Here is a 27,080-nt window from a genome sequence, read left to right on the forward strand (position 1 = left end):
GACTTCGTCCACGTGGATTTAAAAAAAAACAAAAGTGAGTAGCCTATGTGTTCTTTCAGACTATCCTCTATGTCTATGCCAAATTTCATCGAGATCTGTTCATCCGTTTAGGCTACAAACGCTAACAAACATCCATTCATCCGTCTAAACTTTCGCATTTATAATATCAGTAAGATAAGATTAAATAACACGCTACGAGGTTTCCTTCGAGTACAAACAACAAGGAAACTAATTCAATTTCTTAGAGTTTTCAAATTGAAAGTATATGAAGTTAACAAAGTTAACACCTAACTCCAAAGTTAAAATCATTTAAGTAAGACTCTTAGATTAGTTTGAATCCTTGATTATAAACTTAATTTTTAATTGATGTAAACATTTCCGAGGCCTTGGGGACGTAAAATGCTTAAAAATTGATAATAGTAAGCAAACAGACAATTTATGTGTTAGACCCTGTCATAAGAAACTGTTACTTTAACCTAAAATAACACTTTCCAGACCCTAACACTTAAGTAGCAAAGTTACGTTTAACTCTCGAGTTAGGGCAGTACACAGAGGGTCTAATTTAATCTTAAATATGTTTTATATGTAACATAAAATACACAAGGGCATACAATAGTGTTAGTACTTATAGTACGCAATATTTCAATTACACTTTCTGTTTTTCATTTAAATTTTTAAAAAAAATCAGAAAGTTTCACATTTCATCATTTCACGCAAATATTAATTTATCAGCAATATTTTAAAACTATTTTTTTGCTATTATTTTTAATATGGGACTTAATATTTCGTAATGTAATTTTAATAAAATATGTCAATGTTAAGTAGTATTTTCTGGCATAAGATAATAATGTGCGTGTTTTAAAAAAAATAACTTTAACTTAGAAAGAAAATTATAAATTATTTTGGATACAATAACAAAAAGCTGCTCCTATAGATTCGAATTATCAAACTAATTTAGGTTACCATTACTTCGTTATTATTATCTGATTAGAGCGCCATTTCGATAGTTGAAAGTAAATGCTATATGACGAAATCACCGTATGTCAAGAAGTTATGTTTAGCGCCATCTATGTGGTGTCTTTACCAACTCTTACACTTAACAGTCATTTATTTTTATACTCGCTAAATTTACACACCTAGAACCACAGTGTTATTGCGTAAAGTAGCTGTAAAGTCCTGTTAACAATATGTATTTTTAAATAGAACAAGGTTTTTAAATGCAAAAATGTTTTCCGTTAGCACCGATACGTACTTAAACAAACTGGACAGATCTTGATGAAACTTTTGTAATGACAACAGAAAAGGTTTGTATCTTACATCATTTGAATAAATAAGTAAATAAAAATAAACACATTTTTTGACTTCGTTACATTAATTTTACAACCCATTCTTATGTTATTACGAATATTCAAAAGTTTCACTATTATGCCACTAGATGTCGCTATAAGTTATATAGTTTTGTATGGAACTCGATGTAGAGAACCGTTCTGCGGCAATGACTCGCGCGAGTCGTGTTACGACAGACAAGACCTTACTTCATAGGATCATTTCTATAGTAAGTTCTTCACGAGACCTTCACAACATGTGAGATGGTGCCAACCACGTTGATGAGGCGTGGCGCGGCGTCCTGAGCGTGAGGCGGGCGGCAGCAGCTTGCTGCCAGCCCTCGATGATCGTTCGCCCTCTGCGCAAGCGGGGGGAGTGGGGCGCTGTCGCTGTCTGAGTGGTTTTTGTTTATTTATATTACACTGAAACGTTTCTTAGCTAAGATCTTTATCATACCCAACCCACTTATAAACTTGGAAAAGAGAGAAATAGCTTAAAATAGTCAATAGTAGGACTTCATCTGTTGACTGTTGATCCAACTTGAAAAAAAAGGAGGTTCTCGATTCGTCGGAATCTTTAATTATGTTCCCCAATTAGTAACATCTTACTATTCAAGTATTTTTTTATTTTTATTTTATTTATTTATACTATTCAAGTATAATTATAGAATTATAAATCTCATAAGAAACTACATTTTTTTATTTTAACTTTAAACTTAACTATTCCAAACCATCTTTTTGCTTAATTTTGTTGTCTAATTCTCATCGCCTAACACTAATGTTAGAGGCGAATTGGTCAAAAATATTTACATTTGAAGAAAGAAGGGAAGGGAAGGAACTTCAAGTTCCTATTAACTGAGAATTTATTTCTACGAGACCAACTATCTACAAACTCTGTCAAATCATTTCGAGTTATAAAATACAACTAGCGCCATCTATGTACTACTTTCAACAATTATAACACACTATGCTTACACCACTTCCACATAAAAAAACAAAACACATTGAAAGGGCAGATTAAAATAATGAATGAAAACAAATTAATGGCGCAAAAATAATTAGCAAAATTTATCGGGGTTGTCCCAGACGCATTTATACCAAAAAGATTTATGAAATGCTCAAAAGAGGCAGTATTAAGAACCTGAAACTGACGTGTATGAGCATGTTTAAATTCGTAGGGAGCGAGAGATAGTGTAAATAATACATCTAATGAAAATCTCTGATCTTTGGGTTACGAACAAATTATAGTAAATCTTTTTAATATTCGAACGGATTAAACTTTAATTTCTCTCTTTATGAATTTAAGGAGTTTTCAAATTGCAACGACACAAAAAAATATCTACATATTAAAGTGTTGGCTACTCCTCTCTTTAACGTAATTATGTAATTTAAATAAAGTTTATCAAAAACCATTCTTCCAACTTTTTTCCAAGTTGGATCAACAGATCAAGTCCTACTTTTGATAGTTTTAAGCTATTTCTCCCTTTTCTAAGTTAACTGGGTATGATAAAGATCTTAACTAAGAAACGTTTCAGTGTAATATAAATAAACAAAAACCACTCAGACAGCGACAGCGCCCCACTCCCCCAGCTTGCGCAGAGGGCGAACGATCATCGAGGGCTGGCAGCAAGCTGCTGCCGCCCGCCTCACGCTCAGGACGCCGCGCCACGCCTCATCAACGTGGTTGGCACCATCTCACATGTTGTGAAGGTCTCGTGAAGAACTTACTATAGAAATGATCCTATGAAGTAAGGTCTTGTCTGTCGTAACGCGACTCGCGCGCGTCATTGCCGGAGAACGGTTCTCTATATCGAGTTTCATACAAAACTATGTAACTTATAGCGACATCTAGTGGCATAATACATTTAACCACTCGAAAGATGTTTGTTAAATCCTAGGTTAAAGTGATTACAAGTATTTTAAAAAAGTGTAATTAAAAACACTGAATGAATGATAACCTTAATTAAGATGGCTTTGGATATTAATTTCTTTTAGATAATGTTAGATGTAGAGATGTTTGCAATAGATTTGGGTTGGGGATACTCTAGCAATTTTTTTTAATTTATAATTTAAAAATAAGTATTACCTAAACAACAGTTTAATGCGTAGGAAAGAAACATGCAAATACATTACAAAGAACATAATACGATATACAGTTTCACATCTTTATACCTTTTTAGCAAAGTAGAGTAAAAGTCCTTACAAAACTACATATATAAAACTATATAAAGCCAAACCAGTCTCTAGTCCTAGAACTTCCTAGGAAATAAATGCAATTCTTAAAAAAGTTTTCTAGTCTTCTCCAAATGCAATTATAAATAACACAATACACGGTACGTAATTATAATAAAACACAACACAAATTACACTTTGATAGCGAACAACTAATTTGATCTTCGACTCAAGAATTCGACTGGACTGACAGTAAATAAGTGAGTAGAGGTGAAGTGTTAATAAATGGACCAATGAGAGCGCTAGGATACTCCCGCGCAAGCTCAATAATGTTAAATATGTTAATTATTTGTGTGATTTATTTAAAAAATTCCTTCAACATCTTAATTATAATCGCTAGTCAAAATAAAATATTGATGAGTAGGTAGTAATGTAAATTATATATCAGGTCTTTTTATAAGAATGAGTTTAGAGATTATGCTTATATCGTTTTATTTTTATACATTATATACGTAATAATAAAAGTCCGCTAAAAACAGTTGAAAACAGCGACATCTATATTTTTTTCTTGAAATATTATTGTCCTTTTAACACGAATTTTAACTCGATCAAAATCAATACTTTTAAATAGATTTAATATGTTAATAATAATGGGTAAATGCTAAAATTATACTTTTACTTAAAATTATAAATGTATATGACCACGTGTAAAAAAAAACGTGTTACATTTATTTTCGCTTATTATCAGATCTTATTTGATTTGCAATATCGATAAAACAGGCGGATTTGATAATTATACACTACGTTTTTTGTGTACAGCGACATCTGTTAGTCCACAACAATAGTTTTTCAAATCATCTGTTTGTAAACTGTCAACATGTGCGTCAATAGGCGCGCGCGTAAAAGATTGACGTTTCTGACGTCAGCATTAAATAGATTTTATCGCGTTTTACTTTATGTTATACTTGATTAAAGTTACTAAACATGTGACTAACCAGAAAATAATACGAGTTGTGAAGAAAGGCGGTATTATTACATTGTTTATCTCGATCATTACACAAGAAAATATATTTAACAGTTTTCTGTCAATCTGCCATCTAGGAGAGGAAATAGTCACAAGCAAATTAGTTTTTGTTTTATCCGTGGCGCTCTCGACCCAAACAATGAATTCCAACATGGAGGCAATGTGCTACACAGTTTGAAAATGCAGGCCGTGTCATGCTTTGAAAAAAATCATTTTATAGTTGATTTTGGTGGAAAATGTCGGACCCTAAACGTGCTACTCTTATAACAGTGGGTGCTCCAAAAAGTGCAAAGAATAAAGTGACTAAAACAGTGAGATTAACTATAAATTTGGATGAAAGCAACGAAAGTAAATATCCTGAGCTGAATTACAAGGAACTAGTCATAACAGAAGAGGTAAGTTATAACAGAAAATCATAGCAATTTACGCAACCATACTGGTTTTTCAGATCTTTGTTGAACTGAGAATATGATAGAATAATAAAACTAGGGTTAGTTTTAGTCGTTAGGCGGGTAAAGATGTGTTAGAAGTGGGCCTCTCTTGTGGTCGTATAAGATATTTTTTGCTTACGTTACATAGCTGTGCATTCAGTTTGTAACATGATTTTGCGCCCACGAACTATACGCGAAGCCCAGATATCGGTCGCCATGTTTGCAACAATCTCTGAAGAATATTGTCAACACTAGTCATCAATCTACGAACACAATGTTTTGATCGCGTGCACCCGCCCGTATAATCTATGTATTAATTTGTAACTTTATTAATATTTTTTCTTTTATTTCAACTATCAATTACACGTTGCACTATCGATGACGACACGTAAGATATTAGATAGTAAATCGAGCGAAAGTTAGGTTCGACATTTGATGACCTAGCCTTACCCTGTTAGAACTGTCGTCGTGTCCCGCAAAACAATTATTTTTAGATTGCTTTCTCGAGGTATAAAAAAGTAGTTTTTTAGCGGAATTAGGAAACATCTGTTTCCAGTTGTATTATTTAAATTGACGTAAGTACAGCGTGAAGTGTGATGCGATAGTGTTAGCAGATACTTATTTGTCTATCAAAATGCAAGAATGAATTTATTTTTGCAATAATGTAGAACTAGCGAATTAGTGTTTTGCGGATTATATAGGTTATGCGTTTGTTTGGGGCTCGATTTCGCGGTGCTTCCCAGCGCGGGATAGTTTATGGGTAGGTTAGCGACCTTTGCTTACGTGAGTTTATGAACATATTTTGCATTGATTATAGATAAAAATGTAACTACAGTGTAAATAATGAATGTAATTATAAAGATAATGTAGTTGATGTCGCATAAATAGTATGGCTGTTTATGTTTTATTTTGCGTTTGACAGACGGTAGGAGTTATTTTTTATAGGTTATTTTCGTAATGGTTTGTAGAATTGGAAATGTCTTCCGTGAATTACGGCCATTGTTTTGTGTTTGAATTATGGAAAGATTAGGTTATTTAAAAATGTTATCTAGTATTTTTGTTATATTTGTATGCAATGCAAAATAATATTACAGATCTACCGTTTTATTGTAATTTCGACCTCGTATTTAACTTTTTTGTAAGCAAATAGTTATCAGAGTAAGATTAATTTTCAATTCGCGTTTTTTTCTATTGTTTATTTTTACGAATGGGTGTTAATTTTTTTAATGATAACATTGATAAGGTTAAAAACACTTATGTTAGTTATATTATGTAATATGTGTTGTTTAATATTTTATGTTATTCGATTAATATTTTGTATTTTATTTAGCTTTTATGTTTAACCAAAGCTTATCTGTCAACTTAGAATTAATTAAGACGTTTTTTTTAGATAATGTGGAATGTTTGCTCTTAAATTAAACTTGTTTTTGATGAGTCATTTTAGATATATGAACATAATTTTCACTTATTCGTATATGAAAGATCAGGTGGCGTATATTTTCAAGGTCATCTGAATGCCGGCCTGTCTAAATCCAGTTGTCACAGAATTGTGATTTTAGCGTTCGTAGTTTTTTTTACTAAATACCTTATGATTTATTACACTCTTTCAAGTTTTAAACATTTCTACTTATGATTTCGGATTCCTAATCGCGATGTTTTTTTGACAAGTACAGTCGTGCAGAAAAGTATTGATTGTTAAAAATGTTTTCGTTGTGATTGTACTTGCCACGAAGACGCGTAAACTTTTGTTGAACGCAATAAAGTCGGTTCCATACTTCTTAGTTACATGTACAGTCGTAAAGAAAAGTGTTACATTATTGGTAGAAAATTATGTGTATGTCTAAAAACATCATCATTTACCTCTTCTATAGGTGACTCGCCATAATGTCTTTATTTGTACTAGCGCTTTTTTAACGTTAAAGAGCGTTCAAATAGAACATTTTCTATTTTTAATACGCGACGATTTTTTTATCATTTTGAACAAGGACCAACAATACAATAGTTAAATGTTAGTTAATAATTTTAAAGTGTTCATATGCAGAGTGTTGAAAAAAATCACATGTTTAAACAGCTGTCACAAAAGAGAAACAAATGACTCTCTCTCTCTCTCTCTCCCTCCCTCTCTCTCTCCTCTTCCGGGAGGGCCCTCCCCTTGGACCAATTTGAACACTATTATGACAATATTGATTTTCTTATTGGGATCCTGATGGATGTAGAAAGTGGAACAATCAACTCTCCTTAACATTGTCTAAATCTTAAATACAATTTTTTATCCTAAAGATTATGTCATTAATGTTTCTAAACATATTCTAAGTTAGGTATAACAACTATTTTATCCTTGAGTTGAAGTGGAAAAATTAGTCAACATGTTTCTTTTTATTTTACAGAGAAAAAAAAGAGTGGAAAATGGAAAGACTGGAGGGCTGGACCCTTTCTCAGACAACGATGATGATGTGGAGCGTGTTGCAAGGAAGTTTGAACAGAAATATGTAAGTACTAACTTTCACCCTCGACTCCGTTCGTGTGGAATAAATAAATGAACAAAAGTAACTAGCCTATGTTTCTATCCTCTACATCCATGCAAAATTTCATTCAGATCCGTTCAGTAGTTTAGGCTACAAACTAACAAACATCCATCCTTCGATCTAAACTTTTGTTACAATATTAGTAAGACTCATAAATGTGTAAATGTTTAAAAATAAAATGCTTAAGAAATCGACTATGGTTATTCTGATAGTTGTTATGGTGCATGGGATAATAGCTAAGAACTTCAACCCACATCTTAAGAAGCTCTCGCTAGACAGTGTGGTATAAATGAAACCGCGGTTGGTAGTGGACTCATTTATTATTTGTCAACTGACGGTACATAATATTCGGTTACCCGCATATATACTACAATATCTCCCCCTTAAAAAAATGCCAAACACATTAAATTTATAAAATACATTACAGTTAGATTACGATTCAGATGAAAAAGCAGTTTTTGAAATTACACCCATGATAAGGAGGTACCAGTCTCTGGGCTCTGACCACTGGTTACTGAGCTATCAGGTTCCACAACTAGTGGTGTATAAATTTAAAATGATATTTTTAAAAACTATAAACTTGTGAATTAATGTTTTTAAAGTAATTGCCAAGAAAAGGATTTGAAGCAATAAGGCTAAAATATATTTTTAAGTTAAAGAGAGAGTGGAGGAGATGGTAAGGAGTGGTAGCATGGTATGGGCATGTTATGAGGGATGAATCACATGTTACAAGGAGAATGTTAGTTATGAGCGTGGAAGTACACCGGTAGAGGGAGACATAGAAAGAGATGGATGGATTGCCTGAAAGGTGACATGATCAAAAAGGGAGTGATGACTGAGATGACATATGATAGACTTATGGGGAGGACAAAAACCTATAGTGCCGACCCTATGGGAATAGGATAAGAAGGATGATGATGGTGATGAAATGTACATTTTCTTTGGTATAACTGTAGCCTACATTTTCAAAGATTTTGACAGCAATTTTTTTTAATTTTGACAACCAACTTTTAAAACTGACAGTAGTATACTTTTTATGAAGAACAAATTCTCAACAAGTCTGTTAATAATTTCCAGGGTGGTAAGAGCACATATGGTAGAAGGGGACGTAAACGGGACGATTTTGCGGATATCGGAGCAGGCTATGATGAAAATGATTCATTTATTGACAACACACATGGTGTGAGTATTACATCTGTAAATTAGTGATGTAGGTAAAACCTTTTTTTTTTATTTCCTGAATACGCCAAAATGGCGAAGTGACCGCTGCTCATAGACATTCGCAATAACAGATGTCCATCCTTAATCAACAGAGGAGGAAACGCACATAAAGGGGATATTTCCCCTTTCCCCTTTATGTGCGTTTCCTCCAGCGTCAAAACCACGTTCCCTTCCCATCCTATTCTTATAAGAATAAGGCTGGGAAGGAAAAGGGACTAAAGTTGGGCCTCCGGCACTACACTTTTCAGACGAAACGCAGAATTGCTCCCAATTCACGTCTGTCTTCTGTAAGGTCGTGGTATTTTACCGGGCGAGCCGAGCCTACAGTGCGTAGATGTTAAACCGAACTCTACCACTGTTAAATAAATGCATATAAATGCAGTGCTATGAAGAAAATAATAAATACAGTCGCAAAAATTCGCAGAGTTCCACTTCAGAAAAATTACCTTGTCCATTGTAATAAGACAATCTCCGCTTCTTTCTACAAATAACTAATAAGATAGCAGTGTAAACGAAAGGGAAATAAAAAGAAACTAGATGTGTATTACTAACCTATTTTTTTCATACACATTTATAAGATGTATTGGTTTTTGTTCTGTGTCTTCAAAATATTCAAATTATTGTACCTTTAAGGTGGAACACTGCCAGTTTCTCCAACTGTACATTGTCTTTCTCTTATTTTCCTATGTCCCCAAAGTGGGGCAGAGGATGTCCACAGTACCACCAGCTCGCTCTATCCTGGGTCTTTGTGTCTCAGACCATGACAGCCCGACTGAAATGCACTGTACATTGTACAATTATTTTGTATTATATTGAATTTTCAGTATGATGAGATGATCCCTCCGGAATGCGACACTCTGTATGGTGGTTTTTACATCAACAGTGGATCGCTGGAATTCAAGACAGTGCCTGATGGTCAGAACGGCAACTCTGATGAACCTGCAGCTAATAGAAAGAAGGTATAACTGCTTTGATAGTTACATATTAAGGAAACCATATATTTATTTATCTTTGTAAAACAAAAGTATTTTGTTATTGATTTAAAACTGATCTAACGTTTAGAGGGTGATCAATTTTAAACGCCATTTGTAACCTTTTTTGATTTATGTATACTTATTACTAGCTTTGGCCCGCGACTCCGTCCGCGTGGAAATTAAAAAACAAAAATTAATAGCCAATGTGTTCTCCTCTACATGTATGCGGAATTTCATCTAATTCCATCCAGCCGTTTAGGTTATAAAAACTCAAACAAACATCCATCCATCCACCTAAACTTTCGCATTTATAATATTGGTAAGAGGATATGGTACAAATCGCAAAAAATCTATTATTAGAAGAGTTACTTGTGATTTTTAAGTTTCTATTTTATATTTTAGTTGTAAACTTTTATTTCTATTTATTTTATTGTAACTTGTATTCAGAACTGAATTAAACTCTATTTTATTTATTAATTATGTTGTACATTGTTACAGAGATGTATTTCATCAAGTAGTAGTGAAGATGAGTCTTCGGAGAGCTCATCAGAGTCTGAAAGTGCGGAGGAGAAGGAACCTAAAGCGATAGCAAACGGTACACTGGACTCCCATGAGACTGAACATCGGAAAAAGGTATGCAATTTATTAGTATTGCTCAGAATAATAAAATAGTCAACTAATGGTGCGTTTACCTTAACGATTTTTGTATGAAAATTGTCATGATGTTAAAATGAATTCGGGTAAACAAGCTAATTATTGACTATTAACGCCAAGGTTCGGAAATATGTTGTGTATTATTATAATAGTTCCTCAACATTAGTAATAATAAAATATAACCATGTTACTCACAGATAAATTTCCTTTCTAATGGCGAAAGAATTTTTAAAATCGGTCCAGTAGTTTTTGAGTTATTTCAATACATACAAAAATACAAATCTTACCTCTTGATAATATTAGTATAGATATAGTGAATTTGATTGTCCGTTTGTTACCAGTGGCATAAATGTTAATTGTAGAAATTGGTACATTTCAGAAAAATAAAAAGATCGATAAGAAGAAAGCGGACAAAATCCGTAGGACGGACTCCTCTGCGGCTACTTCTGGTAAACAGACATCAGATGGTAAGCATTTACTTCAAATTTTCTATATTTCGTTTTAAAACCGAGATTATGTAAACAGATAATCAAATTTCAGATATAGTGGCTTATTTTTTTTAAATTAAGGCTAGCTTTCGCCCGCGACTTCGTCCGCGTTGAATTAAAAAAAAAATCGAAAATGAGAGTAGCCTATATGTTTTTCCAGACTATCCTATACATCTATACCAAATTTTATCGAAATCCGTTCAGCCGTTTAGGCTACAAACTCTAACAAACATCCATCCATCTAAACTTTCGCATTTATAATATTAGTATGATAAAAATATTATACGATCTGCATAGCTAAAGTTTTATTAATAAAACATATGGTAAAACACTAGTTTTATTAAAATAGTGTTTTACCATATGTTTTATTAATTTTTTATTATTATAATATACGACATACGAAAACTTTATTGTAAAATGTGAATTTTAACTATGGTAAAGGTTATTTTGTGTTATGTTGCAGACAATGGTCCAGGTGATGCGGAGAGTGCGGACTCCCGGACTTCACAGTCCGACTCCCTCACTTCCAAACCTGCCCCCAGCTCTGAGAATGCTATCACCTCTGATAGCTCCAGGTAATATCTTGTACAACTTACTACCTGACTAGCTTTCTCCGCGACTCCGTCCGCGTGGTATTAGTAAAAACAAGAGTGAGTCTGTGTTCTTCCAGACTGTCTCTACATCTATACCAAATTTCATCGAAATCCGTTCAGCCGTTTAGGCTACAAACTGAAACAAACATCCATCCATCTAAACTTTCACATTTATAATATTAGTAAGATTAGTAAGAAGTAAGACTGACAAAGAGGGTAATGTTTTACATAAGTATGTAAATAGGCCTAACGTCAAATTGTACCAAACTTAATTTTTGTATACTTTATTACTATAAAATCATATTTATAAAGATTTTTTTTTTAGTAGCGAAATTTTATTATTAAAAATTGTATTTTTAAAAATCCCCCGACATTTCTAAAACGCAAAACGATTGGTCGCAGCACGTGAAAATTGGTTTTAATCCTCTTTTTGACTTTTGATCTCTGAGAACCAATCAAATACATTGTTGTTTATGACGTCACAACACTCCGGCACACTCCGGCTGCGTTTTAGTCGCACGAAATTTTTTGTAATTCTATTTTAGCTCAATGGTTGTTTTTTTAATGTCAATACATTTTAGTTTAATTGGCTGCGAAACAATCGACAGTCGCACAACTGTCGTGCGATAGTTTAGTCAAAGGTGTGCATCCGCTCTAATAGTGTTTATTACATCAGCATTTATATTTAAGCTTTCGCATTTACTTATGACGTCATGATTTATGCTTTAACAATCATGTTTTCAGGGATGTGGAGTCAAAGGTGGAGGTGAAACTCCCCCAAGCAGTGAGCCAGGTGCTGGAGGAGCTGGAGGCGCTAGTACGGCTGCTGCACTCCGTCAACACCTCCTCCGAGGATGTGGAGCTCAAAGCTGACCCTTATATTATCAGGTTGGTGTCAAGATTTCGACCTTGTCTACGTAATATTAAGATAAAAAAGTAGCCTATAATATGCCCGTCTAAGTCAGCTCCAGTGAAAGTGCGGTCGAAATCGGCTCATAGCCGTTTCGGAGATTACTAAAGAAATGCGGCTTGCGAACAGACAGACATACAGACAAAGTATTTTAAATGTGATTTTCCTTATCAGCAAATACATCTTCCCGAAATCTGGTATTTTTCATTTGATATTACAGACACTCCAATTTTATTATATGTATAGACGAGCTGTCGCCCGCAAATTTCGTTAGCGCAGATTAAAAAAAAGAATGTCATCTATCACATTCCCGCGTGCATCTACCTTCTACCAGCTAGCTTCTAGTCAAAGTAACGTCCAAATCGGGCCACCCGTTCCGGTGATAGTAGTCCGATCGCTATTTTGACAGCGCGGAATTTAAAAAAAAGTAGCATATAATATTCCCGTTCATGTCAGCTACCCTTCAGTGAAAGTCCCGTCAAAATCGGACCAGCCGTTTCGGAGATTATCAGGAACAAACGCGGCTTGCGAACAGACAGACAGACAAAAAATTTTAAATGCGATGTTCCTTATCTGCAACTCAAATACATCTTCCCGAAATCTGGTATTTTACTTTTGATATCACAAACAGACGCAAAATACGCGCTAGTCGTGAATTTGCTGAAAACGGTAGCTTTTACTACTACTGTTACAGACATTCCAATTTGATTATATGTATAGATTGCAGCATAAAGAAATACAATAAAAAGGTGTGGCAAGCTTTAGGGGAGGCCAGTGTCGAGTTAATAAAATCAAAATTGTTAAGTTTTTTATGTAAATTTTGTAAGATTGTCGAAATATAGGCTATTATTATTATTATTATTAATATTATTATTATAGATTGGAGCGTTCGTTAGCCGAATGCAGTGCGGGCAGTCGCGTGCAGCGCGCCGCGTGGGGCAGAGCTGCCCGTCTGCTGCGTCTCGGGAGACATCGGTTACAACGACGTGCTGCTGACCTTACACGTGATAACGGTATACACAACATTTTTATAACATAAGTGGCAAACGAGCAAGCGGCCACCTGAATTCGCCAAAATGACAAGGCGACCGCTGCCCGTAGACATCCGCAATTGGAGATGCGTTGCTCCCTTTATCCGACGAAGGAGGAGACGCACATAAAGAGGATATTTCCCCTTCCTATGCATTTCTAACCGTCACATCCACCTCCCGTTCCCATCCTCTTCTTATAAGAAAAGCGTGGTAAAGGGAAAGGGACTTAAATTAGGCCTCCGGCACCACACTCATCAGACGAAACACGGAATTGCTTCCATTTGACGCCTGTCCTCTGCGTGGTCGTGGTATTACTGGGGGCGTGCCGGCCCTGCACTGCTAACATGTTAAAGCGGGCACTACCACTGTTAGACCACACTACATATAGTGGCAAACGTGACAACTCTTCGCCAAAATGGCGAAACGACTCCTACTAATGCGCAATAGCATGCTACTCTTATTCGACGAAGCATATCGAGGATAGTACCCTTTAATACGCGTGCCCCTAATTAAAATAGATTCTTATAAGGGAGAAGGGATATGGACTAAAATCAGGCCTCCGGCACACAATCAGACTGTACGTGGAATTGCTTCCACTTCACGCCTGTCTTGTGTGTGGTCGTGTTAAGTCACCGGCACTACAATGCAAAGATTTTAAAGCGGGCCTCCACCAATTACGGTAAATTGTTAATAATATTCGGGTATTATTAAAAAATACCAATTTTATATAAAAAAAAGTCAAAAAATCACATTTCAGGTCCTATTAGGTACTACACATGTCTACAGCTTACTTTATACTTAATATAGTATTTTTAATATCTCATTTATAAAATTTCAGCAACACCAACCACAACAATTGCTCAAACTACAGTCAACTCGGTTACAACTGCAACAATAACAACAGTTAACACAACAACAACCAACACAACAACAACAAACACAACAACAACAAACACAACAACATCCAACACAACTACAACAAACACAACATCCAACACAACAACAACTACAACGAGCAATAAACGTAAATACGAAGAAGATACGGATATTATGGATATAAGCAGATTAACAGCAGATGAAAAGGAAGCTAAGATTGTAGAAACATTACAGAGGTAAGTTAATTTTTTAATCTACGTTAAAAAAAAAATTACGTAATTTTAAATAAGATAAATTCAAGAAACTAAGTATATCTAGTAACTAAGTCATAAATCAAGAAACAACTACATTTTTGTAACTAATAGTGTCTTTTTAATCAATTTAGGGAGTTGTATTGTTTTTTTTTATTAGCAACTAGTTTTTTTTTTTTTTTGAAGAAAAATTAAAACTTTTTTTTTCAATTTTATTTTATAACATTACGTTTTTTTCTTCATTTTTGTGCCTTGGATTAATATTTTTTTACCAAAATGATAGTTAAAAAATTATGAAAACCAATAGAAATGCATATTTCAGGTTAAAGACACTAATTGAAGAACGCAGGCCGGGGATGATAGCTAACTACAATGCGGAGTGCGAGAGAGTACAAGAAGAAAGGTAATTATTTCACTATATGTAATTTTTTTAGAGCGTCGGTGGCTCAGTGGTTTGAACACTTGACTTGTAAATCTACAGGTCTTGGGTTCGAATCCCGCCATGTACCAATGTGATTTTCGAATTTTCATATGTACATAATTTACCCGACGTTCTTACGTTGAAGGAAAACATCGTGATGCAACTTGCACATATCGGCGAAGAAATTCAAAGATATGTGTGAAGTCAACACCCCGCAGTGGGCCAGCGTGGTTGACTATGGCCTAATCACCCTGTATTAGGGTAGGCTTCGAGCCCCTCGGTGGGGACGTATAGTGAGCTGGTGATAATATGTATTTTTTTTTACAATTAATGACAAAACTGGCAAAGCGATTCATTACCTACCCTTAAACGAGAAAGATAGATAGATTTTTCTCCTTCCTATGCGTTTTCCGACCGACTTTCCCTTTATATATTTTCCTTATAAGAAAAGAGTGGAAAGCGAATAGGAATGGGACTAAAATTAGGCATCCAGCGCACACACTGAGTAATTAGCATTACAGTTACTGGTGCAATGTGTTCATGCCAGTAAAATGGCGGAATAACGTACATCCCAATTACTGGCTCAATGCGCAAATTGCAGAAAAAATGAGGGGTAACTTGCATCCTTTACTGGCGGAATGCTTACATTCCAGTAAGTTCCGAGCTTCTTGGTAATACTGAGGTTTTTTTGTGTTTTTTTAAATTTTTTTGTTCTTTTTTAAGTTTTTTATGTTTTTTTTTTTGTGACAGAAAAGAATACAAAGACACTGAAGTTTTTTTTTTGAGGTTTTTGTTTTTTTTTTTTTCAGGAAAAAGATCCAAATAGCGTCTCGTTCTGAAGGCGCGCCTATGATAGAGAAGCGGCTGCCGAAGCGCAGGTTCCCGTGGTGCGGGCGCAGCCGCGCGCTGCTGGCGCGCCTGGCGCGGCTGGCGGGCGCGGCGCCGGCCGACCTGCTGGCGAGGAGGGCGCTGCCTTTGTTCCCTAAGGGATTTGTGAGGATGCCCACCTTGTTACGACAAGCGGAGTGAGTATACTGATTGGAAAAATAAAAAAAAATGTAAAAAAAAAGTATTTTTTTATATTTAAAAATTGTGCAATTAAACCAATTATGTATTTTTAACCTTTGAGGATTAGGTGGCCTCAATTGACAAAAATACTATTAGTTAAGAGGTATGAAAGCAACTATGCTTCAGTCCAACTTTTTTAACCGATTTATTACTTGTTTAATATTTAATAAGTAACAATTTCATGTGCCTAATTTAAAAAATAATATGGTCCCAAGTGTATTTGCTTTTAAACCTTGTCTCAAGTGCTCGATAAAGATTTTGTTAAGTTTTTTATTTTAGTTAGGTTATTCAAGTTTTGACAAATTAATAAAAGATATATATATTTCAGTCTCAGCAAAGAAATGAAAGCGGCGGAAACGAAACGTCAACGAACAAATGAGCCAGTCTCACAAACAGTCCCATACACTGAACAAATACAATTCCCAAGTTCTCTAACTGTCACCACCAGTGTTAAAACATCAGATAAACAGGAAACAGAAGACAAAGACTCGAAATACAAAATAAACCCAGCTGTATTCGGCAAAATAATTAACTATTCAATAAGTAACGATCTTATAGTAGAAAAGTCTGATGACAAAAAGAAAGAAAACGATAAAATCAAAGAAGACTACATTCCCACAAATAACATCGGCTGTATAACAATAACTCCAGTGCCAAATCAGAAACCTTTAAAAAAAAACAACATAATCACAGATAAGAAAGAACCATTAATAAAAGTGATATCACCAGCCGCGTTAAACGAAATGGTGAAGAAAGATAAACATAAAAAGCCGGAAAAAAAGAAAAATAGAGTCGAATCTCCATTACATATAGACACCGGTTATCAAAATAAAGAAACAACCGCCAGTCCAAAGAAAGAAGAAGTAACACAGAAGCAGCTAGAAAGTATGAGAACAGCGGAGAACAATCTTCCCAGACCGGCTTTAGTCCCTGTACATCATTCCCCGACCTTTGCCAAACCCGATAAGAGGCCTCCGGAAGTTAAAAAAAAGAAAGATGTCATGATTATGTCAGACGTGGATCCATTAGGTGACATAATACAAGAGCCGGTAGCTATAGACGATAGTAGTAGTGATATCGAAGTTGTAGAAGACAAGAATATAGACAAAAGTGACAAGACAGTGCCTTTGAGTGACAAAGTGTGTAGTGAAGTGAATAGTGTAAAAAAGGACAGTAAAGAGTGTCAACAGAATTATTTAGAAGAATCAACTAATGAAGATATGGATAATCTAATGAGGAATATTATAGCTATGGAGGTATGTCTTTAAACATAAACATTAACTAACTTATAAACATCCCAGCTCTTAACCATTCTTTTTATTAAAGCTTGATCAATCTGCCACAAATAAATCAATGGTTAACAATAAAATAGTAAGAAATTTCGGAAACCCAGCAAATGCTTAAAGAGTAGTATTTTTGTTTTTGATAAAACTAAACTAGTGGTTTTTAGGTAAATATGTTCTGTAAACTTTGAAAAAAAAAATTATTTTGTAGGTTTTTAAATTTTTTCCCAATGTTTATTCACTGTCCTGATGACTATTACCAAGAAAGCAAAAAAAAAATACCGGAGGAAATAATTTTCAATTATTATATTATGGGATATTTATTTTTTTAACATAGTTGTTCCTCCACTAGACACTATTAAATTATGGGGTTAAAGGGAGAACAATCCATTTTCCTAATCTTTTAGATTGATTATAGGGTTTGGTCTGATATATTGAATACTAGGTGTTAACCGCGACTTTATCCACATGAAATTAAAAAAATAAAGCATATGTTACTTGTTGACACAGTAGAATTGATAACTCAAACCTCGGTAACATAAAAACCTCTATAACTTCAAAAAATAATATGTCCCCTTCCCAACATAGACCCTTGATAACTTAAAACCTCTATAACTTAAAATGTTTTGTGTTTCCCTTGGACTTTAACTTATCAAAGTTCTTCTCTAATTGCTTTTGTAATGGTGAAAGAATTCATTAAATTGACCCAGTATGTGAGTTATTTCAATGCATACAAAAATACAAATCTTTATAGTACGAGCTTTCGCCCGCGACTCCGTCCGCGCGGAATTAAAAAAATCAAAATTAAGTAGCCTGTGTGTTCTTCCAGACTATCCTCTATATCTAAGCCAAATTTCATCGAGATCCGTTCAGCAGTTTAGGCTGCAAACTCTAACAAACATCCATCCATCCATCCATTCATCTAAACTTTTGCATTTATATTAGTAAGATTAGTAAGATAGTGCATGTTTCTGTTTAGAAATCATTTATCATGTCATTTCGAAGTATTCACATAAGGGCGTAATTTCAGCATTCACAAGAACCTGCCAAGTTAAATTGCAACTCATATGGGGGAGTTATTACTAGTGGTAAGTTAGTTATTTAGCATTATATATGTTAAGATATAATTAAGTTTATTAAAACAGTGGTATAAATAAACCATATCCTAGCACAAAAGTTTAGTTGGAATGGATAAAGAAATATTAGTAAATTAACAAAAATCTACTAATATTAAAAAAAAAAGTTTTACCTCTGTTTTAAGTAATAAATAGTCTAACGGATATAATAAAAACCCTATCCCAAGACATTCGATTTTTATTAATTTTTAAAGGAATTCACAATTTTTCAGTAATATAGGGTTATTATATTTCTGGTCAAACTATAGATATATTTGGATATGATTGGATTTCTCAACTTTATTATTTATTTATTTATTTATTTATTTATTTATTTATTGTGTAACTTGTTATTAATAGTATATTTCTATTTGAAACTGTGTTTTCACTATTTTTAATACTTTCAAAATAACTGATTATTTGTAATGTATTTCTTTGTTTTCTTTGTGTAGACAGTAAAAGAATTATAATGAAGTATTGTGGAAGGAATTGGCTCCTGTGAGGGCAACCTACTGGTTACCCTGTGTCACAGGAGCCAATTCCTTTTACTTCCTTTTACTGTCTACACAAAGAAAACAAAGAAATAGATTACAATTAATCAGTTATTTTGAGAGTATTTAAAATAGTTAAAATACAGTTTCAAATAGAAATATACTATTAATACCTATTGGTTACCCTGTGTCACAGGAGCCAATTCCCTACATACATTACATGAAAGTCTTGGCTCCTGTAGTAACAGGAGCCAAGACTTTCATGAAATGTATGCAAAAGAGATAATAAATAAATTATTATTATTATTATTACTATAAAGTGTATAATAGTTTAAATTATGTAATAGTGTTAGATATTATTATCATCTATGTATTAGGAAAAAACCCCTTTCTATACTAGTATTTGCCCGCGATTTTGTATGCGCGGAATATAAATAGTGATAAGTTGCCTATGTTATAGAGATTTGTTAAGCCATTTTGGATATTTGTATTAGTAATATCCATCCAAATTTTCGCATTTATATTAGTAAGATATGATAGTTCAGTATTTTAATTTGAAGTACATTATTCAAAATTTAATTCATTGCTTGAGCTCATGTTGACTATCGAGGGCCTGTCCCACAATTCTTGTAAATTGTCGGAACATATGAAATGTGATGGAAATATCGGATTTTGGTCCATCAGTGATGTCACTTTATCTGAGTATCAGTGGGACAGGCCCTAAGGCTTATAAGCCACTAACAAGGGTTTCTTCACCAGCTAAGCACGAGTCCAACAAACAGTACAACGCAAGGAATACTATATTTGGGGGTCAGCATAGTGATAAAAACAAATTGTAAGTGATATAAGTGATGTGATGCTAGCCTGGGCTGCGGGCCTTGTAGTAACATTTGGGTGGTTATGAACGATATTTTAAAAAAAATTCGTAATAAAAACATAGAATTTATAAGTAACAATGTAACCCAAAATAATACCCATTTTTTAATTCATTGAGGAATACGTTTATTTCGTCTAGAAATTAAAAAAAATCTCGTTGTTAGGATTTCTCTGACTGTACCTAAATAGATTTCGCGTGTATATATTTAACTATCTGCCCGCGACTTTGCCCGCGTTTAATTAAAAAAAAAAAAAAAATATACCGTCGAATTGAATACCTCCTTCTTTTGGGAAGTCGGTCAAAAATAGCCTATGTTACTTACTGATAACATAGCTTTTTAATGGTGCAAGAATTTTTGAAATCGGTCCTGTAGTTTTTGAGTTATTTCAATATATACAAAAATCCGAAAATACAAATCTTCCCTCTTTATAATATTAGTATTGTTGAAATTAAGTTTATTTAAATTGAATTCAATATGCAGGCAGATTCTTAGCTTTTTATCTAGGGTAACAAACTGGTGAAATTCAAGTTGGTAACATACTTAATAAACATCCATCCATAAAATTTCATATTTAAAATATTACTATAGCATATAGTTAAGACAAGCTGTTACCCGCGACTTCGTTCACGCAATATTCAGATATAAAAGTGGCCTATAATATGCCCGTCTGTCAGCTACCCTTTAGTGAAGACCGGTCGAAATCGACCCAGTCGTTACGGCGATTACCTGGAATAAACGTGGCTTGCATACAGACAGTCAAAAATTTTTCCTTTTCATAGTATAAACAGACACTACAATTTTATTATATCATCACCAGCTCACTATATATTTCCACCGAAGGGTTCGGAACCTACCCTTATAAGGGGTGGTAATTTTATTATTTGTATAGATTTAATTAAATTTCTTATATCTTTCATAATTGCCCAAAATCATTCACTAGCTCTATCGCTTACTACTTATTTTCAAATATCACTTCATTTTCACCAGTTATTGTAAACTGACTTCCATCTAGTTACACCATTTACTGTCAAAATGTATATAGTTTTGGAAAATTTTAAAATGCAATTTTGAACTTTGAAAATACTTAAAGAAATTAAGAATATTTTTTTGTATAAGTAATATTTTAACGTATTTTTTATTAATTTATTAGCTTCATTAATTCCATAGAGAAAATAAGTTATCATCACCTTGCCCTTATCCCTTATGGAGGGTCGGCACAGTAAGTGCTGCTCCATACATCTCTATCAGCCGTCATATCCAAAGGCGGATCCCTGAGCTGTTTGCTTAAGAACTTGACAAAATATATTTACATAGTCATAGTCAAGCTCTTGACTTGATCCTATGTCCCCCCCCCCCCTGGCGACAAACCTATTCGCACTTGGTCATATCTGAATCCACTCCTTTCTTAAGCATATCCTCTTTTCCACAATCCATCCATACTTTCTTCGGTCTTCCTCTTCCTTTGTAGCCATCCATCAGTCTTAACACTTTCTGGTTTATGTCCCCATAGAAAATAACTTATAAAGGTACAAAATAATATATGTATATATATATTGTGTAATAAGTATGGACTCTAGGGTAAAAGCCTCCAAGTTCAGTTTTTTTTATATAATATAATTTTAAAATAACTGTTTTTGATATTACAAAAAATATATATTAAGCTATAATAGTTATATATTTCTATGTAATTTATAGTATTCCTAAGTTTTCTTTACGTGTTTAGGTTTATTTCCTGGCCGTAACAAATATTGACGTACGTATAAAAAATATCTTTTAAAGGTCAGTAAAACTACATAACTGTTTTGCTAAATATATCCAGTAGCTTGTTTAAAAAAATATATATAAATACATTTACTCTATGCTCTAAAATGTAATATACTCTGTAATCGGCATATTTTTTTAAATAAAATAATAATTTTGTCGGGTGATGGTGCTCTTATACAGAATTAAATGTAAGAGAAAGCTGTGCATATCAGTTCATCTCGCTTTAACTCGTGCTAAGCTTTATCTATCTCATTCGCACTTTTAATACGTCTCATACGATTATTTTCAAATGCCATGACACGAAAACTTGCTATCTATTTTGCAATTGAATAAATGGACAGCATTTTTATACAGTTGTTATGACAATGGAAATACAACTTTAAATTTATGTCACATGTGTGGGTTTGCATATAACTCAGCCTAGCTAGATATTCTAATCTAGCTAGATATTATAGCCTAGCTAAGTATTCTAGCTTAGCTAGATATTCTATCTTAGCTAGATATTCTATCTTAGCTAGATATTCTATCTTAGCTAGATATTCTAGCCTAGCTAGATATTCTAGCCTAGCTAGATATTCTAGCTTAGCTATATATTATAGCCTAGCTAGATATTATAGCCTAGCTAGATATTATAGCCTAGCTAGATATTCTAGCCTAGGTGGATATTCTAGCCTAGCTAAATATTCTAGGCTAGTTAAATATTCTAGCCTAGCAAGATATTCTAGCCTAGCTAGACATACTAGCCTAGCTTTGGCTATCTTTAATCCTATCCGCAACTCGGTGTTTGGCAACTTGCGTGTATTCACATTTACTTATACATTTATATCAATGCCTGGTTTACATTAAGCCAGTACATTATGACAGTAGCGCGAATCTGGCATAGACCTCGTGCATTGGTGTTACTTATTTATCTTATGTCAGCTGTATTCTAGCGCTGATTTTTAGCGCTACTGATCTACCTTACTGGCTTGATGCGAACCAGGCATAGTCATTGTAAAGTACAGTCGAGGACAGAGATGTTAATTTTCTGCCTAAAGAGCTATATTTAACTAATTATAATGTAAGTTCCTACATTTAGCGTTTGCTTAATAATGGTGGAAATAGAAAAAAATGGACTGAACTATATTTGCTTTTATTCCTTAATTCATCTTTAGTATACGAGTACTAGAAAAATATTTTATTGTAAATTTACTCATAACACTTTTGTCCGCGACTGTCATTACAATTACTAGATAATCAGTTTGTCCCATTTAGTTATGTTGGTTGTTGTCCTACAGAGGTTTAATTTGTTGCAGCGCAGGACTAACTTCTTTGAACAAAATGGATGGATGTAGCGTCATCACAGGTAACGTAACTTAGTACTACACTGAAACGTCAATTAAATATGTAATCATCTTACTGATATTATAAATGTGAAAGTTTAGATGGATGGATGGATGGATGTTTGTATGAGTTTGTAGCCTAAACGGCTGAACGGATTTGGATTAAATTTGGCATAGATGTAGAGGATAGTTCCGAAGAACACACAGGCTATCCACTTTTGTTTTTTTTTCATTCCACGCGGATGGAGTCGCGGGCGAAAGCTAGTACTATTATAAATGTGAAAGTTTGGATGGATGGATAGATGGATGTTTGTTAGAGTTTGTAGCTTAAACTGTTGGACGGATCTCGATGAAATTCAGAATATATGTAGAGGATAGTCTGGTAGAACACATAAGCTACTTTTTTTTTCTATTACACGCGGACGGAGTCGCGGGCAAAAGCTAGTAGCTTAAATAAGGCCACGCTTAAATTACAAATTTCTTATAAATTTAGATGTCTGTCTGTAAGCGACTACAAAGCGAAGTGTTTAAGACAAGTTGATGCTCGCGACTTCGTCCGCGTAAAAAAAATAGAAAAGATGCCTATGTTACACACAGAACCTTTATAATGGTAAAATATTTTTGAAATCGGCCCAGTAGTTTTTACATAAAACAAATATATACAAAAATACAAATCTTTCATTTTTAAAATATTAATATAGATTAGTTTCCGTCAGTTTTGTTATTTTTTACTTATTATAAATGCAAAAGTTTAGTTGGATGTTTGTTAGTTTGTAGCCTAAACAGCTGAAAGGATCTCGATGATAGGTATATATCTAGATAGCCTGGAACACATAGGCTACTTTGCATTTAATTATTGCGAATGCAGGCTAAAGATTTCTTTGTTTCAGGTTGATATGATACAGAGTGAGTACACTAAATAAGTTGTAATACGGCAGTACCGCCTTTGTCTGCTCCTGTCCACCCTCTTTTGTAACTCAAAAGAACAGAATAGTAATAAATTATATAAAAAATTGTAAATTTTTGGTGATAAATGGCCACACTCAGTCTTAGTCCATTTTAATACTAAGAGGCGCCTTAAGTTACTGAGTGTGGTAACTTGTAACAAGTATCGGATGTTTATGTTTCAAATTTAGATTATTTTACAGATTTTTTTTCATTTAATCTTTTATTTATGTTTTGGAATATGTGTCCGATTTTTTCATGTTCGCATTAGGACAAACAGACTATATTCCCACTATATTAATTCCCTTAATTTCAATATATATGTAAAATTTGAAATAAAGTTTTGTGCTAGAATATTAAATTGGAGAAACTAATTTTATTGATGAAAAAAATTCCGTACAGACAAAGTCGCGGGTAACAGCTAGTAACATTGCCCAATTTTGTAAATGTATGTTAGAGTAAAAAGTAATTTGATTTGTTATTTTGTACATTTATAGTAGGAAATATCATCACAAACTGTTTGTTTTTAATGCGAATATGCCTGTCACGAGCATATATAGAAGTTATTTTGTATAATATAGTTTTACACGACCCCATTTCCTATGTCAGCTGCTCCACATAAGCATATATTTAAGAATAGGTTGTCTTGAAAATGTCTTCGAAAAACCGTAGAACTCGATTGCATATAGATCAATTAATTTATCTGACCCGGTGAAAATGACAGCTCACTAGCGCCTTCCACTCAAAAAACTATCTTAAAGTCCTTTATTTTGTATTTTAAAATATACTTCCTTTTTATATTGTTTACTTCTTTCTAGATTTTTCTGACAGAATAAGATTTTACTCTCACCGGGCCAGATATGTTTGTACTACAGTCTCTGTCTCTTTCTGACCGAAATAGAATGAAAGAGACGCCAATGTGTGCTTTTACATTCAAGTTCTACGGTTAAATTAAATCTAACGACTGTAAAGAAATCGAGCATTAAAGTTTATTGACTGAATTTTGATGTTTTAAGTCTAAAAATGTCAAATTATGTCTTTGAAACCAGTGATGACTCGTCTATGGCGTCTTTATTTGTGATTATATACTTTTAAATGCTTTTTAATTCGCATTTGATAAAAATATGGCTTCCATTCTTAATTGGCGCGAATTTTTAGCGCGTAATCGAATGGCTGAATTGTCGCGTTTTTGAGTGGATTGTGTAATTGTTGATTGTAAATCGTGGAGCAGTAATACAAATTGAGCCTTACAGAGAGCGAATGTTTTATCGATTTTTTTACAAGCTCTCGAGAAGTATTTTGTTTCTATTATACCAAAATTCCAAATTATGTCCTGTGTAATGAAATAAATATTTATAATGAATTACTTTTTCGTTTTATTTCAAATTCCGCACTTATACACCTTTTTCGAAGCGGTTTAACTTTTGACACCCCTGAAACTTCCTTAAAAGATAAAAAATGCGACCCATGCATTACCTTTCGGATAAAAAAAGAATTATCAAAATAGGTCCACTAACGGAGTTATGCCGTAACACAAAAAAACATACAGACGAATTGAGAACCTCCTTTTGGGAAGTCAGTCAAAAAGTTCAAATTTTAAACATCAGTAGATACATCTATACAAATAGCTAGTTGAATTCTTCACTTTTTACACAACGCGTGTTTATATAATTTTAACATACCTCCAATTGTTCTACAAATTTGAAATTGAGAATTTAGTCAGCGGTCTGTCTATAGATGTATGATAGTGAAAAATCTTGAAAATCGGTAATTTAAAAAAAAATACCATTTCATAGAAAATATATCAAAACACGTGATTTAGTGATATCTAACACATTTTTGAGACCTTCCTGCTTTGCCATATTCTAGTTAGCTTACTCATAACTGCCTTGAGACGAGCCGAAGACAGGGCGGCGTGGAGGCAGCTGGTAGATGAAACGGTAAAGGCTTACCAGAGCAGACACGACCTTCAGCAATGAAGATACGAAGAAGAACACATTTTTGTAAGGGTAGCTAGACTAAAGTTTTGATACTTAATTTTTTTTGTGAGATAATGTCAGATAAGAAAAGATGGTGTAAATAAAACGCAGTAAATGTTTATATTTTTTTATTAATTTCACAAAATTATTCATTAAAAGCCACAATTCGAAGGCTTTTAAGCTGTCAAAGCGACGGATAACACCGTTAAGTTATCTGTGATTTAGAACTGGGAATTCAGAAGCTATCTAGTCTACTAAACGTTTACATTTCATAGAAACCGACTTCAGATAGTCGAAGCTTTTCCTATTGTATGGGGAGACAAACGAGCGGTTAAAAAACGCGCGTTCCAACCGCTGTTACTAACATTGACTTAACTAACGTGGATTACGTATGTAAAACAGCTCTGAATATGACAGTGAGAAGCAACATCGATTTGCTTCTAATTTGATACACCTCAAAGCTATTGTGATCTCTAAATCCAACGCCTTAAAACTATCAGAGACGGAATGAATTTATAGTGATTATTCTATCTTGTTTTTTTTTATTGTTTTGTTAGTTTACTAATATTTCCTTTAACCATTCCAACTAAGCTCTAGCCTTGTGCTAGGATATGGTTCACGACAATAGACGAATGTCGGGATTCGAACTCTCGACCTCAAGATCGGTTGTCCGTACTCCAAACCATTGGGCTATTGGCGCTATCTACATAACGCTTTACCAATTTGCGTTTAGACATAATATAAGTTCATCCCGTCTCATAAAATTATTTATAACCTAAAAGTGTTACAAACACAATATGTAAATATATGTCCGCTCTGATATTTCGGGATCATACAGGTCCCGAACCAAAAAAGCTATAAAAGTCTTATTTTCAAATTATATATGGATTGAGATATAATTAAAAATGATAGCGTAAGAATCTATGCGGGTTTTATAAGACAATTAGGTACAAAATACATTCATCATTAGAAGCTCAAAATTTTCAAACACCTTGTCTTGAGTACAATACAATTCGGCCAAACGGGCAAAATAAAAGGTCCCAAGAATTAATTACAACTGGACCGATAAATATCAATCTCGAATAAGGCATTCGAATGCCCCAAAGCTTGTAAGCTATAAATATATTGATATATTAAATACTTCACGCTGTGATATTTAGAAAAAATATTACGTATTTTATACAAGCTTAAGCAAAAATAATTCTTTATATACCATAGAGTTTATTTTTATAATCTATGCTACAATAACACACCAATCATAAACAATCCCGCCAACTGTCAAGTTGACAGCCAGTGTTGCTATCATCGAAAATCCACGTGCTGGCAATCCGAAAATTTC

The 27,080-nt window shown here is 33.7% G+C and overlaps 1 protein-coding gene across 7 annotated transcripts; it reads left to right on the plus strand.

Moving 5' to 3' along the window:
* Nucleotides 1-4,475: 4,475 nt before the first annotated feature.
* Nucleotides 4,476-24,145, plus strand: LOC106108286 (yemanuclein-alpha). Of its 7 annotated transcripts, none has more exons than XM_013289409.1 (17): nt 4,476-4,916; nt 7,340-7,441; nt 8,555-8,659; nt 9,523-9,657; nt 10,171-10,305; nt 10,706-10,793; nt 11,278-11,389; nt 12,152-12,295; nt 13,197-13,330; nt 14,187-14,460; nt 14,798-14,878; nt 15,706-15,921; nt 16,293-17,220; nt 18,278-18,335; nt 19,613-19,688; nt 22,791-22,840; nt 23,708-24,145. In XM_013289409.1, the coding sequence occupies exons 1-17, from the start codon at nt 4,758-4,760 to the stop codon at nt 23,710-23,712; spliced, it is 2,802 nt and encodes a 933-aa protein (XP_013144863.1). In that variant the 5' UTR covers nt 4,476-4,757; the 3' UTR covers nt 23,713-24,145. The 7 variants fall into 7 exon arrangements, 6 of the variants coding, with proteins under 6 accessions (XP_013144863.1, XP_013144864.1, XP_013144865.1 ...); XM_013289410.1 differs by having other exon boundaries at nt 22,796-22,840; XM_013289411.1 differs by lacking the exon at nt 23,708-24,145 and adding an exon at nt 21,455-21,510 and having other exon boundaries at nt 22,796-22,822.
* Nucleotides 24,146-27,080: the final 2,935 nt, after the last annotated feature.

Source organism: Papilio polytes, unplaced genomic scaffold, assembly GCF_000836215.1.
Source record: "Papilio polytes unplaced genomic scaffold, Ppol_1.0 DF821733.1, whole genome shotgun sequence".
Classification (NCBI taxonomy): Eukaryota; Metazoa; Arthropoda; class Insecta; order Lepidoptera; family Papilionidae; genus Papilio; species Papilio polytes.